This window comes from Triticum aestivum, chromosome 6B (genome assembly GCF_018294505.1).
Source record: "Triticum aestivum cultivar Chinese Spring chromosome 6B, IWGSC CS RefSeq v2.1, whole genome shotgun sequence".
NCBI classification, from domain to species: Eukaryota; Viridiplantae; Streptophyta; class Magnoliopsida; order Poales; family Poaceae; genus Triticum; species Triticum aestivum.
Window position 1 is genome coordinate 253,516,359 of NC_057810.1, and position 17,361 is coordinate 253,533,719.

General features: G+C 46.1%; 1 protein-coding gene across 1 annotated transcript in view; it reads left to right on the top strand.

The window, feature by feature from the left end:
• The first annotated feature begins 426 nt into the window (after positions 1-426).
• LOC123139137 (uncharacterized) overlaps positions 427-17,361 on the top strand; it is a 47,917-nt gene continuing 30,982 nt past the window's right edge. Inside the window, exons 1-3 of the mRNA XM_044558936.1 lie at positions 427-597; positions 1,212-1,299; positions 1,396-1,466. Of these exons, the coding sequence (XP_044414871.1) occupies positions 427-597; positions 1,212-1,299; positions 1,396-1,466 (330 nt within the window). The remainder of the gene's footprint in view (positions 598-1,211; positions 1,300-1,395; positions 1,467-17,361) is intronic.

The following is a 17,361-nucleotide window of genomic DNA, read 5'->3' on the forward strand; positions in this document are numbered from 1 at the left end:
AGCACCGCCACGCCAGATCCATCGCCGGCTACCCCCCCCCCCCCGCCCTACAGACCCGCGGCAGCTCATCTCGGTGTTGCGCCAGCGTGTGCGTCATGCCGCACCGTCTGAAAAGCCTCCTCCGGCGTCCTGCGCCAAGCCTCCTCCGACTCGGGGGCGCCACCGCGAGCCTCCTCCGACTCGGGCGCCGCGAGCCGCCCTACCGGGAGCAGCGCCGGTGTCCTTCCGACTCTCCTGCTCGACAACGCCATCGCCTAGGGTATTTTTTTTCTTTGCCTGTCTCAATCCTATACCATGCGGTCTGTGAACTTCAGAAGCATATGTGCAGATCAATTAGTGTAATTAGTGTAATTAGTGTATTCACTATGGGATCCATGGCCGCCCTCCCTCCCAGATCCACCAGGCCACGCTCCTCCCGTGGGATCCATGGCGCGGGTCACCCTACAACAGCTGATCTGTGACGAGCGAGACAGGGAAGAGGTGTTCCTTCTCATGGTCTGCAGTGCATCTCGCATTCCACGGCGTCCTTGTCGAGATGTACGCGACATCTTCAGCACGTACAGCGTCATGTGGCAGTGGAGATCAGAAGTTGCGGCTGTAGGACCACAGTGGTGGTAAGAGAAGTATGACCCCTTCCCTTCCTTGCTAGCTAGTAGTTGTTTTGATTTTGGTTGGTCCAATCCGATCCAATCCTGCCATGTAGTTTGGTTATAACATAGGAGAGGGACACCTACAGTTGAGTTTCAGTTTGGACAGCATTTGACGCACATGTATTGGGGTATTTGGTTTACTTCTATTTGTATGTGCATTTCTTAAATTGAAAATAAAATTAGTTGGGTATTCAATTCCTACGAACCAATCTGCAACATTTTTTATTCAACATGTACTACATCAGCAACTTAAATTTGTCTGTTTCATTTACCAAATTTTTAGAGGCTTGATAGATATCAATGTCACCCTGCTGTTGGTTTGCTTGCTGGAGTCTTGGGGGGGGTAGTCCCTCTGTCCAGTTGCAAGAAGCTGGCTGGGGAGCACTACTGCTTAGTGGTACATTATTTCCACCCTTTAGGTTTATACTGTTTTTTACTAGATCAAACTTGATCCATGCTCTTATAGGTATTAGGCCATTATGTAGGTGAAGTTCTATTACAGCTACATGCTTCGTAGCTTGCTGTTCCTGATCCATGCTCCTATATGTATTAGGCGATCAGGTAGGTGAAGTTAGAGCTGTTTCTGGCATGCATGAGGGGAAGGGCGAACAGCTGGCTCAATTTGTTGACGCTTTTATTGCTTTACTAGGTACCAATAAAATTCTTCCACAAGTGAAATAAATGTCTGAATTCAATTATACCTTTTGCTGTAGACTAGTGTTTTGACACCCAGTTAAATTGGCAGGCAGGAATGGAACCTTGGAGGAGTTGGTTGAAGTCATCATGTGGGCAGAACTAGGAATAAATAAGAAGCCGGTAAAAACTACCTTCCATTTGTTATTGATGCTTATCATACAAAATTCATACAACCCCAATAATCTTGGGATGATGTGTTTGTCTGCAATTACTGACCGGTTAATCAACATGCATGCATCTCCCCTAGGCTTGTGAGGGTCAGACCAGCATTGAACAAATTAAAGTATGTTGCCAAGTGCAAGTGTGCTACTACTAGTCTACTACATATGAGTGATTAGTGTGTGCAAGTGTTGTGCTTACTTATACAGTGCTACAACGTAAAAGCTTGGTGGCCCTGTCCCACAAACTAGTGCGCTACTACAAAATGAACATTAATGCATGCAAGTGTTTGTGCTAGCTTAGAGTGGTACGGTTTGAGTAAATACTGTTTGTACTACAGAACTAGTGCTAGCGTGCTACTACTGTACTATAGAACTAGTGAATGAGCGTTGGTGGTGTTAGTTTTTAGGTTAAAGACAATTTCTTACCTACTCAATTTATCATGTATATATATATTTTTTATGTGAAACTCTGCCTATGTCTTTTAGGCATAGCCGGTCCCAAGCCCGGGTAAAGGAGGAGGGTTGTGATAGGCTTGGCGAGCCAACGTAAAAACTAGCCAGTCCCATGGGTATGAGACCCATTTGAACGAGAGTAGTACTAGGATGGGTGACCTCTTGGGAAGTCCTCGTGAAAGGGTTTCATATATAAGGGTTGTTATAGGCTTGGCGAGCCAACGTAAAAACTAGCCAGTCCTTTGGGTATGAAACCCATTTGGGCGAGAGTAGTACTAGGATGGGTGACCTCCTGGGAAGTCCTCGTGAAAGGGTTTCATCTAGCCTACCCCAACTTGTTTGGGACAAAAGGCTTAGAAGAAGAAGAAGATATTTTTTTATGTGAAGCCACTATTATTCGCGTCAACTATTGTTTATATGGTATTTACTGAAGTTATACCAAAATAATATGGTATATATTGAAACTGAACCATATTCATAATTCATACTGTATTTACTACAACCCCTGATTTTGCTACATCATTTTTATAGTTCAGAAAATCTGGGGCTATACATTATTATTGCATATTTATTGCAAACTGACTGTAATAGTATTCAGAAAATCAGGTTGATGGTCAGATTAGCCCCTTTCAAATTTCATATATTAATAAATGGAGCACTAGCAGCCAACCTTGGAGATGGGCGTGCAAGTGTCTCACCTCCAACCCTGAATGTGTTCTTTCCCATATTTCTACAGCCAATAGTACCAAACTGCCATTACAAACATGTCATGCCACTAGCTAGGCGGCAACTCAGTCTTAGTTTCCAAGCAAAAACAAATAAGCAAACTTATGTGAATATACTACACTTGATGTTGATCATCTGGTGCATTAGTATGCAGTTCTCATTGTTAGTTCTTGTTTTCTTGATTCATTTGTACTATATGATTCAGGTTTTATACTTTGCCAGTAGGTAGCTCATACTGCCTGCTTGCTTCTGCTTTGAATATTGTGTTCTGCATGCTTTAGTCATTGTGCCCTTAGTTCTTTTTTGTAGGGAGCTATGCTTATCATCAAAAACTCTTGGAGATGATGTTATTCCTCATTTGGTTCATGTGTTGCAATTATATACCACATAATTCTACACCATGTGGTGGACTTAAGTATCTTAGTGACTTCATTTGATGTGTGTATTTGTGTTAATTTTAAGCTTATGTTGCTGTGTAAATGTACCTCACTGACCGTCTGTCTATTTATTGTGTACTTCTTGCATGAGGAGGTGACTAGTGATGCGGTGCGCCAAGCAGCAGCAGCAGGGGAAGGCGGTCTCCTGATCAAGGAGGCGGAGGAGTAGGGGCGTGCCCAGCCGGCAGCCCTGTCCTGCTCGTGGGGGAGGGGCAGGAGGGGTCTGCTCCTCTGCTTCCATTGCGACCGCGGCAGGTAGCTCCTCCATCTCCCTCCCCCTCTTCCCGTGCTCACTACTTCTGCTGCTAAGTTAACGAATATGTGATGCACTTGTCCCAAGGAATTTTAGAGGGATCTGTATGAACAAGTCATGTTTTTATTTTATTTTATTTAGGTTGTTAGTTACCAAACAGAGAGGGAAGATGAGCTCCTGCTTGGATTTTTTTCTGCTAGCACATGATTTGTATGTATGCAATCATCATCTGATTTGATGCTACCTTGTCGTTCATGCTGTGTGCATTGATTCCCACAAACTATAACCTGATTTGATGCTACCTTGTCTTTTTTTCAATTGATATTTGTCTCATCCAACACTCTCTCTATAAATGTGTTGTTTTAATCCTGATGATGATGTAGTAGTATAAGGTGGACATCATATTCCTCTTTTAACACAACAACAACAACAACAATAACAACAACAACAACAACAACAACAACAACAACAACAACAACAACAACAACAACAACAACAACAACAACAACAACAACAACAACAACAACAACAACAACAACAACAACAACAACAACAACAAAGCCTTTAGTCCCAAACAAGTTGGCGTAGGCTAGAGGTGAAACTCATAAGATCTCGCAACCAACTCATGGCTCTGGCACATGGATAGCAAGCTTCCATGCACCCCTGTCCATAGCTAGCTCATTGTCGATACTCCAATCCTTCAGATCTCTCTTAACGGACTCCTCCCATGTCAAATTCGGTTGACCCCGCCCTCTCTTGACATTCTCCGCACGCTTTAGTCGTCCGCTATGCATTGGGGCTTCTGGGGCTTCTGGAGGCCTGCGCTGAATATGCCCAACCCATCTCAGACGATGTTGGACAAGCTTCTCCTCAATTGGTGCTACCCCAACTCTATCTCGTATATCATCATTCCGGACTCGATCCTTCCTCGTGTGGCCACACATCCATCTCAACATACGCATCTCCGCCACACCTAACTGTTGAACATGTCGCCTTTTAGTCAGCCAACACTCTGCGCCATACAACATTGTGGGTCGAACCGCCATCCTGTAGAACTTGCCTTTTAGCTTTTGTGGCACTCTCTTGTCATAGAGAATGCCAAAATCTTGGCGCCACTTCATCCACCCGGCTTTGATTCGATGGTTCACATCTTCATCAATACCCCCATCCTCCTGCAACATTGACCCCAAATACCGAAAGGTGTCCTTCCGAGGTACCACCTGGCCATCAAGGCTAACCTCCTCTTTTAACCCAAAATGAGTAATTTTGTTTCATCATGTCCTGGTTTACCCAAGTCAGATTGTTTTTGGTTTGTACTTTCGACCCTGTGTGTTTCTCACATGAACTAGTGTTGTTGTAACATGAACTGTAGTAGGTCGCTGCTATCTAATGTGACCATTGCAAGGAGGAACCATTGTTTGGCTTCATCCCTTCCTCATTTGATCATTTTTATGGCCCATATGCATTCTATGTGTTGCCTTACTTGGCATGACGTGCACGAAAACTGTTTGGGCATCCATACTCTAGCTCTTCTTAATTTTCATGCATGTTTCTTTCCAGACTTGATCTTACTACTAAATAGCTCACCTGTTGTTTTCTGTTTTCTTGTTGGCAGATATTTTGAGTAAATTCAAGACGAAAGATGTTCAAAGAAGCTCCAAGACATTCTTATATAGCAAGTTCTGTAATAATAGCTGGGTTATCTAGGAATTTAATGTATCTTCTCTTTGTTTGTGAATGAAATAGTAATTATGTATGTGATTTAATGTATCTTCTCTTTGTTTGTGAATTTCATGTATGTTTCAGAATTACAATTTCTGTTTCATATGAAATAGTAATTATGTATGTGATTTGAAAATGTGTGCAATGGAAACATGACTCCTGCGACCAACTTATCAAAATAATTTGAGCACATTTGAAATTTCTGACGTGTGGGACCAGTGTATGATGTTATGATATTTGGGACAAATGTAAAACAGTGGAAAACAAAATGGCAAAAAATAAATGATCATACGCTGTAAAAGGCCGCATCTAGAAATAAAAAGGCCGAATTGCTGGGCCAACCCATGTAGCTAGCAAAAATTAATAGGAAAAATAAATATTAAAAAGGCCTAATTAGTGGGCTCGGCCCATATAAACACCGAATTGGACCGGGATGAATCTTGTGCCACATCAGCTTGCCACGCTGGATGCCTACGTGGCCTGGGGAGGTTGCTAGTGACCAAAACGCCAAAGTGGACATATTTTGGTCATAAACGTCTTCGACCATTCCAGGAGAAAGGTCGCTATAGTCAGTTTACGACCGCCAGCTTTTAACCTTCTCTTTTTGGTCACAAAAAGGTCGCAAATGAAAAACCATGACCTTTCAATGACCAATATTCAAGGTCACAAGTTGACATATTTCTTGTAGTGAGGAGATACTCGATGAACTTGGAGGACTGCAGCGTGACTGCCGCCGAGGAGTACATGTACATCGCCGCCCTCATCGCCGCCATCTCGCTCTTTCGCATACATTGCCACATGGCTCGCACCATCCTCGAAATCTCCCACTCATTGTCAAACCAACTAAGGATCTCCTTCAACCTGGCTAACTTTGCTTGGTCGCCGCCGGCGATCTGCCTGATTCACTGCTACATCCTCTCCATAGATGTCGTTCTGAGTGGTCTGGTGCTAGCTTTGGAAGATGGGAGGAGAGACGGTGGTCTTGCAATAGAGAAGAGGGAGAGGAGAGGAGGTGGTTTTGGAATGGAGATGATGGAGAGGAGAGGAGGTGGTTTTGCAATGGAGAGAAGATCAGAAGAGGGAGAGGCGAGACGGTGGTTTTGGAATGGAGATGATGGAGAGGAGAGGAGGTGGTTTTGGAATGGAGATGATGGAGAGGAGAGGAGGTGGTTTTGCAATGGAGAAGATCAGAAGAGGGAGAGGCGAGACGGTGGTTTTGGAATGGAGATGATGGAGAGGAGAGGAGGTGGTTTTGCAATGGAGAAGAGGGAGAGGAGAGTGCGGCAGCGATTTAGGATTGGGCGAGAGGGCCGGCGCGCTGTGACTGGATCAAAATCAAAATCAATTTACCCTTCAATTAAGAAAGCGGCCCCACATTAACTAGTCTACCTTTTATTCTAGGTCATAATTGACCATGATTTTCGCACATAAAATATATGTTATACGTTGCAAAAATAATATAATTTGAAAGTACATTCAGATACGAACCAAACAATACAATTTTGGGTGACATGCATTCACATTTTGCTTGTCACATACAGTACGTGGTCAAACTTTGACCCAAAATACACAAAACAACAAAAAAATACTTCCAAGACCAGCGCCGCTCTTCCGCAATTCTTCTCTTAAACCACCGCCGCTCCTCTCCTGTTCCAATCTAAATCCAGCGCCGCTCCTCTCCTCTTCCATTTCAAAACCACCACCCTCCTCTCCTGTTCCAGTCCAAAACCAGCGTCGCTCCTCTCCTGTTCTAATCCAAAACCAGCGCTACTCCTCTCCTCTTCCATTCAAAAACCACCGCCGGCGAGTGAAGGTGTTGTGGAGAAGTAGATCTATGGAGGAGTACAACCGATACGCGAGGATCGCAGACGGCGACCCTGTGAAGCTAGCTAGGATGTTGGAGATACAGTCTTGGTTTGACAACAAGGACCAATTAGCGGCGATGGCGACATCCATGGCCAAATATCTGCAACAGAGCGAAAAGGCGGCGATACTCCCGGAGGGAGTCGCGCCGGAGTACATAGAGCTACTCCTCTGGGCCATGGAGCAAACAGATTCACCGAATCCGATCGTGAGGGAGCGGTGGTGGGAGTATCGATCCCAGATGGAGCATCCACCAGAGATTGAAGGATCGAGCATCTACAGGGTGCCGTTTGTGAGGGTGTCCTGCCAGAGCGAGCCGGTGGAGTCTTCATCGACCGAACCCAACTGCAAGAAGAGAAAAGTAGTTGGCCCGACGACGCTTCCCCGCCATCGTCTCCCTCGCCGTTCACATAGTCTCACGGAGCGGCTGTCTGCCGCCGAGGAATAGGAGGGGGCTGCCCCCCCCCCCAGCCCAATAGTCGAGCAGGTTGTGAATTGTCAGGAGGAGCTTAGGGTTGTCAGTATTTGCAAGTTGTGAATTGTGTTTTGTGTTGTGTATTTTGAGAGTACTTTCAGATATGAATGTCTTTTGAATTTCAGATTTGCAGTATTGAGCATATGAAGAATTTTATGAATTCTAGAGATCTATTTTTAGCACTTAAAAAATGTAGTTTCATAGGAGTATAAAAGTGCAGACGAGAAGAAACTGCAAGTTTCAGTTTCAGATAAGAAACTGCAAGTTCAGTTTCAGATAAGAAACTGCAACTTTCAGAGGCAGAGCATTTATGTTAACACGGCCTTTTCAAACAGGGTTAACATCATGTTGGAAGTTATATTCATGGTCGAAAATGGAACTACCAGCCAGTTAACATCATGTTGATCAACATTCATGCATAGCACATCTTCATATGATGCACAGTCAAAATGCCCACACAATGTTGAGTGTGCGAAACACAGAGAAAACGAGGGACGAAGTTTTGGCAAGTGTTGGACGTGGTTTTGGGCTGCCCCGTCTAGGCTTTTATTTTTAAGATGCGCAGCCCACGACCTCGGATGGGAGGGCCTGTTTGTATTTTCTTAGGGCCATCATGTATCGACCGGCCTATGGACCTCCCATCCGAGGTTCTATTTTTGGCAGCCCAATTTATGTATTTTTTTGAAGAAACGAGAGGTTTGTTCTATTTTTCTATATAAGAATAGGAACGCCAGGTACAACTTATGTTTCCCTTCTAACTATATTATATATATTTAAATTATTTTATATGTTATTATATATTATTTTTATTGTCATCATATATTTAACAGATACTTACATATGTAAGAAAACAATATCCCACATCTTATTAACTTATAAAAATAATTTCTTAACAAATAAAATCCTGGATTGTCTTGGCACGAAAATCTAGTGATTTTGTACAAAAGCTTGGTAAGATTTAAGGACGAATGTAATAATATCACTTATTATTTAAATATATTTATAACAAAATGCTCAGCCATTTTTTATTTTTTGATAACATTGTTGGCCCAACCCAACATTATAATTAGAATCAGCCCAGCAAAATCATGTATCTAGATAAAGTGCAAATGGCCTGTAATTTTTTAGGAAATAAAATAAATGGGCCGCATGGACGCTACATTAATTGTTCACCCAGCCCAGCTAATGGCTGTAATTCAGAAAAAAAGATCAAATTGACTGTAAATTCTATCACGCAAAAAAAAGACTGTAAATTCTGAAAAAAAAATGGGTTGAATACGTGCCACATTTTTGGAGGCTGAAATGTGGGCCAATAGGTCAAAGCCAACGCAAGTCGTTGTCAATTTAGTCAACAAATGATTCTGACATGTTAGCCGTTGGATTTACATCCAATGACCGGCATCCATCTTCAATCTCTCATCTTCTTCCTCTAGCGCTACTCCACCGTTGGCCAAGCCATCCCTCCATCCCTCCACACCTCCTGTTCTTCTCCACTGACTGCCGAACCGCACCGCACTAGAACCAGTTAACCCTCGTACACCTCTCCGTCTGCGACTCTACTCCCGCGTCTTCCCATCTCCGGCTCGTTGCTGTCCGGGGCCTCGCTGTCGTCCACCACCTTGGATGCGCTCGGCACGGCGTGGTCAACATGGTCAACAAACGACACCATCAGAAGTAGATTGTGCGTGGAGAGGCTGACAGCTGGGTCCATGGCCGCACACAGGGAAATGCCTCCTTATTACGCGCAAAATAATGATTCCTCCACCTGACATCTGGGACCCACCGGAAGGGCCTATGTATTTCATGAAAAAAACGTGCCCCCGCTGACTTGTCGGACCCACCAGCTATCTTCGCACGCAAGGAAGTGCCTCCTTATTACGCACAAAAAAATGAATAGTCCCCCTGCTAGCTATAGAACCCAGCATACTGGGAGGCTGACTTGTGGGCCTACCAAGTTGACGGGGACGGAGGGATTTGTCAACTTAGTCAATATGAACGATTCTAGCTCCTATTACCGTATGATGTTCATCCAACGGTTGTAGTGCTTCTTCAACCTCTGGTCTTCTTGCTCCAGCCGCCCAAATCAGCGCCAGTCGTGCCGCGTGCTCCTGCCTCCCATGGCCGGCTGTGATGCCGCGGAGGCCTCACCGCCCCCTACTACTCCCACCGCTGGCCAGGCCATCTCTCTACTCACCCACACCCCCTGTTATTCTACGGCGACAGCAGCCTCACACCGCAGCCGAACCAGTGAACCCTCGTACTCCTCTTCGCGTGGCATCCACTGCTGCGTCTTCCCCGGCTCCGAGTCGTCCCCTTCCTAGGCCTCGCCGTCGTCCACCGCCGTGGTGCTCTCGGCGTGGCGTGGTCAATGTGGTCAAGGAACGACTTCCATCGGACATGGACTGTACGTGGAGAGGCTGACAGCTGGGTCCATGGCCGCAGCAAGGAAGTGCCTCCTTATTACACGGAAAATAATGATTCCTCCACCTCACAGCAGGGACCCATCGGACGGGCCACCGTATTTCGCGAAAAAAAGTTTCCCCCTGACTGTTGGGACCCACGAGCTACATCTTTGCATGCAAGGAAGTGCGTCCGGGCGAAAAAAAATGATTCGCCCCCCTGACTGTTGGGACCCACCAGCTACATCTTCGCACGCAAGGAAGTGCGTTCGGGCAAAAAAACGATTCGCCCCCCTGACTGCTGGGACCCACCAGCTACATCTTCGCACGCAAAGGAAGTGCGTCCGGGCAAAAAAAAACGATTCGCCCCTCTGACTGCTAGGACCCACGAGCTACATTTTCGCATGCAAGGAACTGCCTGACAGTCGGGACCCACCTGGTCGAAGCGTACGTAACGTTGTCATTCTGGTCGTGAACATGTATGTACATATATACTGGTTGATGTAGAGGCGCGTACGTGTCATAGTAGAGGCGCGTACATGTCGTAGTAGAGGCGCGCACGTAGCATGTACACGTACGTACAGCGGCCAGGGTGCAAGAAAGAAAATACGGCCATGTATGTACATACGGGCAGGGTCTCGAACGCCTACTCGCGCATATGTACATGGCTGGGTCAGAACGGAGAAACAGAGTCGTCGTCGTGTTCATGGGGAGGCAACGGAATGCGTCGTGTTCATGGGGAGGCAACGGAATGCGTCGTGTTCATCGGGAGGCAACGGAACGCGTGGGAGCCAACCGGCTTGGACGGAACAGGCGATGGAAATGAGGCCTGGCGTACCGCACAATAGAGGAAACAGACCTCCTACGTTCGGAACGGGGTCCTGTTGGTCGGGAGGGGTGTGGCGTACCTCAAAACGGAGGAAACGGACCTCCTACGGTCGAAACGGGATTCCTGTTGATCGGGAGGGGTGTGGTGTACCGCAAAACGAACGAAACGGACCTCCTACGATCGAAACGGGGGTCCTGTTGATCGGGAGGGGTGTGGCGTACCGCAAAATGGACAAAACGGACTTGTTTGGAGCGCTACGGTCGAAACGGGGGGGAGGGGTGTGGCGTACCACAAAACGGGACTCCACGGGATATTGTTCATCTCCACCGTCGACCTCCTCCAGCCTCCACGGGCTACCGTCGACCTCCTCCGGCCTCCACGGGCTCCTGTTCATCTAGCCTCCACCACGCGCTACTCCACCGGCTACTGTTCAACCACCCCTCCACGGGCACCCCTCCACCGTCTACTGTTCATTCAGCCCTCCACACCACGGGGTCCTGTTCAACCACCACTCCACGGCCACCCCTCCATTGTCTACTATTCATCCAGCCCTCCACACCACGGGTTCCTATTCATCCAGAGGCAACGCCACCGCTCACTGTTCATCCACCCCCCCCCCCAACGCTCACTATTCATCCATCGATCGGCTTCAATTAGCAGCAGTAGCGAAGGAATCGCTCCATCGGGTTCAGTTAACAGCCATCGATCGATTGCTCGGGTTCAGTAACGCGTAGCCTGCAATGCAATCGCCCGGGTTCAGTTAGAGCCCAATGCCTCGCTCGGGTTCAGTTAGAGCCAACGCCTCGCACGTGTACGAGAGAAACGCGCATCACTCCGCCCCCGACCTCCCACCGTAACCGGCAACTCCCTGAAATTTTCCTCCCCCTCGCTTCTACCATGGTTTTTTCCGTCATGGACGGCCCAAAGAATGTCATGCAGCTGCGTCTCCGGCCTGCCCAGGACGAAAAGCCCATTTTCTGTCATGATTTTTTGTCATAGAAGTAGGAGCCCACCACATCTATGATGATACCAGGTTTTGTCACAATTATCGTCATAGAAGTGTCATAAGTATGACAGAAAAAAATTTGGTTCGGCCCAAAATGTCACGGATGTGTCTTTTTTTGTAGTGATTGTTCATGCTATAATTGTATTTACTGGAAACCGTAATACATGTGTGAATACATAGACCACAACATGTCCCTAGTAAGCCTCTAGTTGACTATCTCGTTGATCAATAGATGGTCATGGTTTCCTGGCCATGGACATTGGATGTCGTTGATAATGGGATCACATCATTAGGAGAATGATGTGATGGAGAAGACCCAACCCTAAGCATAGCACAAGATCGTGTAGTTCGTTTGCTAGAGCTTTTCTAATGTCAAGTATCATTTCCTTAGACCATGAGATTCTGCAACTCCCGGATACCGTAGGAATGCTTTGGGTGTATCAAACGTCACAACGTAACTGTGTGGCTATAAAGGTGCACTACAGGTATCTCCAAAAGTGTCTGTTGGGTTGGCATGAATCGAGACTGTGATTTGTCACTCCATATGATGGAGAGGTATCTCTGGGCCCACTCGGCAATGCATCATCATAATGAGCTCAATGTGACTAAGGAGTTAGCCACGGGATCATGCGTTACAGAACGAGTAAAGAGACTTGCCGGTAATGAGATTGAATGAGGCATGGGGATACCGACGATCGAATATCGGGCAAGTAACATACTGATAGACAAAGGGTATTGGATACGGGATTGATTGAATCCCCGACATCATGGTTCATCCGATGAGATCATCGTGGAACATGTGGGAGCCAACATGGGTATCCAGATCCCGCTGTTGGTTATTGGCCGGAGAACGTCTCGGTCATGTCTGCATGGTCCCCGAACCCGTAGGGTCTACACACTTAAGGTTCGGTGACGCTAGAGTTGTTATGGGAAATAGTATGTGGTTACCAAAGGTTGTTCGGAGTCCCGGATGAGATCCCGGACGTGACGAGGAACTCCGGAATGGTTCGGAGGTGAAGATCGATATATTGGACGAAGGGTATTGGAGTCCGGAATTGTTCCGGGGGTACCGGGTGACGACCATCATGTCCGAAAGGGGTTTCGGAGGCCCCGGCAAGCGTTGGGGGGCCTTATGGGCCAAGGGGAGGGGGCACATCAGCTTACTAAGGGGTTGTGCGCCCCTCCCACCCCATCTCACGTAACGTGGAGAGGTGAGGGCACCTCCCCTAGGGCAGCCACCCCTCCCGGCTTGGGGGGCAAGTTTCCTAGGTGTGGGGGCGCCCAAACCCATCTAGGGTTTCCCCTGTGGCCGCCGCCCCTCCCCTAGGGCGCCTCCTCCTTCCCCCTTCCCCTATATATAGTGAGGGAGAGAGAGGGCAGCGGCACCCCTTCCCCTAGCGCAGCCCTCTCCTCCTCCAACACCTCCTCCTCCTCCATAGTGCTTGGCGAAGCCGTGCCGGAGAACCACGAGCTCCACCACCACCACGCCGTCGTGCTACCGGAGCTTTCCCTTAACTTCTCCTCTCCCCTTGCTGGATCAAGAAGGAGGAGACGTCCCCGGGCTGTACGTATGTTGAACGCGGAGGCGCCGTCCATTCGGCGCTAGATCGGATCTTCCGTGATTTGAATTGCCGCGAGTACGACTCCATCAACCGCGTTCCTGTAACGCTTCCGCTTAGCGATCTTCAAGGGTATGAAGATGCACTCCCTCTCTCTCGTTGCTAGCATCTCCTAGATTGATCTTGGTGACATGTAGGAAATTTTTTGAATTATTTCTATGTTCCCCAATAGTGGTATCAGAGTTAGGTCTATGCGTAGATTCTATGCACGCGTAGAACACAAGTAGTTGTGGGCGATGATTTGTTCAATTTTCTTACCGTTACTAGTCTTATCTTGATTCGGCGGCATTGTGGGATGAAGCAGCCCGAACCGACCTTACACGTACACTTACGTGAGATAGGTTCCACCGACTGACATGCACTTGATGCATAAGGTGGCTAGCGGGTGTCTATCTCTCCCACTTTAGTCGGAACGGATTTGATGAAGAGGGTCCTTATAAAAGGTAAATAGCAATTGTCATATCACCGTTGTGGCTTTTGCGTAGGTAAGAAACGTTCTTGCTAGAAACCCATAGCAGCCACGTAAAACATGCAACAACAATTAGAAGACGTCGAACTTGTTTTTGCAGGGTATGCTATGTGATGTCATATGGCCAAAAGGATGTGATGAATTATATATGTGATGTATGAGATTGATCATGTTCTTGTAATAGGAATCCCGACTTGCATGTCGATGAGTATGATAACCGGCAGGAGCCATAGGAGTTGTCTTAATTTATTGTATGACCTACGTGTCAATGAAAATGCCATGTAATTACTTTACTTTATTGCTAGCTGTTAGCCATAGTAGTAGAAGTAATAGTTGGCGAGACAACTTCATGAAGACACGATGATGGAGATCATGGTGTCATGCCGGTGACGAAGGTGATCATGCCTCGCCTCGAAGATGGAGATCAAAGGCGCAAGATGATATTGGCCATATCATGTCACTCTATGATTTGCTTGTGATGTTTGTCATGTTTACATCTTATTTGCTTAGAACGGCGGTAGCATAAAATAAGATGATCCCTCACTAAAATTTCAAGAAAATGTTCCCCCTAACTGTGCACCGTTGCGAAGGTTCATTGTTTTGAAGCACCACGTGATGATCGGGTGTGATAGATTCTAATGTTCGCATACAACAGGTGTAAGCCAGATTTACACATGCGAAACACTTAGGTTGACTTGACGAGCCTAGCATGTACACGCATGGCCTCAGAACACAAGACTCATATAGTAGATACGATCAACATGGAGATGTTCACCGTTGATGACTAGTCCGTCTCACATGTTGATCGGACACGGCCTAGTCGATTCGGATCATGTATCACTTAGACGACTAGAGGGATGTCTATCTGAGTGGGAGTTCATTGAATAATTTGATTAGATGAACTTAATTATCATGAACCTAGTCTAAATTGTCTTTGCAAATTATGTTGTGGTTTAATAGCTCGCGCTTTAGCTCCTTGTTTTAATATATTCCGAGAGAAAGACTTAGTCGAAAGATATTGTAAGCAATTGTGCGGACTAGGGCCGTAGTCTGAGGATTGTCCTCACTGCTACACAGAAGACTTCTGTCCTTGATGCACCGCTCGGTGTGCCAACCCCTTTGGCGTCGTCCGTGGATGTTGTGAACATCTGGCAGACACGTTCTGATGACTACCTATTAGTTTAGTGCGCCGTGCTTTATGGCTTAGAGTCGGGGCTCCAAAAGCATTTTGAACGCCATGGAACATATGAGATGTTCCAAGAGCTGAAATTGGTATTTCAGGCTCATGCCCATGTTGAGAGGTTTGAGACCTCTGACAAGATCTTTGCCTACAAGATGGAGGAGAATAGCTCAGCCAGTGAGCATGTGCTTAGAATGTCTGGGTACTTCAATCACTTGAATCAAGTGGGAGTTAATCTTCCAGATAAGAGAGTGATTGACAAAAGTTCTCCAGTCACTATCACCAAGCTGCTAGAGTTTCATGATGAACTATAACATGCAAGGGAAGTTGATCCCAGAGCTGTTCGTCGTGCTTAAGGCCGTAAAGGTAGAAGTCAAGAAGGAGCATCAATTGTTGATGGTTAACAAGACCACTAGTTTCAAAGAAGGGCAAGGGCAAGAAGGGAAACTTCATGAATGGCAAGCCAGTTGCCGCTCTAGTGAGGAAACCCAAGAACCCAAACCCGAGACGAAGTGCTTCTATTAGGGGAACGGTCACTGGTAGCGGAACTGCCTCAAATACTTGGTAGATAAGAAGGCTAGCAACTTCAACAAAAGTATATTTGCTATATGTGTTATTGATGTGTGCCTTACTAGTACTCCCAGTAGCACATGCGTATTAGATACCAGTTCAGTTGCTAATATTGGTAACTCGAAACAAAAGCTACGGAATAAATGGAGACTAGCTAAGGGCGAGGTGACGATTTGTGTTGGAAGTGTTTCCAAGGATGATATGACCACCATCGCACGCTCCCTCTACCTTCGGGATTAGTATTGAACCCAGATAAATGTTGTTTGCATTGGTGTCTGCATTGAGCATGAACATGATTAGATCATGTTTATTGCAATACGATTATTCATTTAAGTCACAGAATAATGGTTATTCTGTTTACATGAATAATACCTTCTATGGTCATGCACCCAATGTGAATGGTTTATTGAATCTCAGTCGTAGTGTTACACATGTTCATAACATTGATGCCAAAAGATGTAGAGTTGATAATGATAGTACCACTTTCTTGTGGCATTGCCGCTTAGGTCATATTGGTGTAAAGCGCATGAAGAACCTCCATGCTAATGGACTTTTGGAGTCACTTGATTTTGAATCACCTGACACATGCGAACCATGCCTCATAGACACGATGACTAAAACCCCGTTTTCTGGAACAATGGAACGGGCAAGTGACTTGCTGGAAATCACACATGCTGATGTGTGCGGTCCGATGAGTGTTGACGCACGCAGTGGATATCGCTATTTTCTCATCTTCACCGATGAATTGAGTAGATATGGGTATATTTACTTAATGTAGCATAAGTTTGAAACGTTTGAAAAGGTCAAGAAATTTTAGAGTGAATTTGAGAATCATCATAACAAGAAGGTCAAGTTCCTATGATCTGATCAAGGGGAGAATATCTGAGTTATGAGTTTGGCAATCACTAAAGACAAGGTGGAATCGTTTCACAGTTGACGCCACCTGGAACACCATAGCGTAATGGTGTGTCCGAGCATCGTAGTCGCACCCTATTGGATATGGTGCGATCTATGATGTGTCTTACTGATCTACCGCTATCATTTTGGGGTTATGCATTAGAGACAATTACATTCACTTTAAATAGGGCACCATCTAAGTCCGTGGAGACGACACCGTATGAACTATGGTTTGGCAAGAAACCTAAGTTGTTGTTTCTTAAGGTTTGGGGCTACGATGCTTATGTCGATAGGCTTCGGCCAGAAAAGCTCGAACCCAAAGCGGAAAATTGTGTCTTCATAGAATACCCAAACAAGACGATTGGGTATCCCTTCTATCTCAGATCTGAGGGCAAAGTGTTTGTCGCTAGGAATATGTCCTTTCTCGAGAAAGAGTTTCTCTCGAAAGAATTGAGTGGGAGGAAGATAGAACTTGATGAGGTTGTTGAACCTTTACTTCAACCAGAGAGTAGCGCAACACAGAAAAATGTTTCTATGGCACCTACCTCAGTTAAGAGAAAGCTAATGATGATGGTCATGGAGCTTCAGATCAAGTTACTATCAAACCTCATAGGTCGATAAGGGTGTGTACAACTTCTGAGTGGTAACCCTGTCTTAAAGGTCATGTTGTTGGACAACGATGAACCTATGAGCCATGGAGAAGCGATGGTGGGACCGGATTCCAACAAATGGCTGGAAGCCATGAAATCCGAGATAGGATCCATGTATAAGAACAAAGTATGGACTTTGGTAGACTTGCTCGATGATCCGCAAGCCATTTAGAATAAATGGATCTTTAAGAAGAAGACAGACGCTGATGGTAATGTCACCATTTATGAAGCTTGACTTGTCTCAAAGAAGTTTCCGACAAGTTCAAGGAGTTGACTGTGATGAGACTTTCTCAATCATAGCGATGC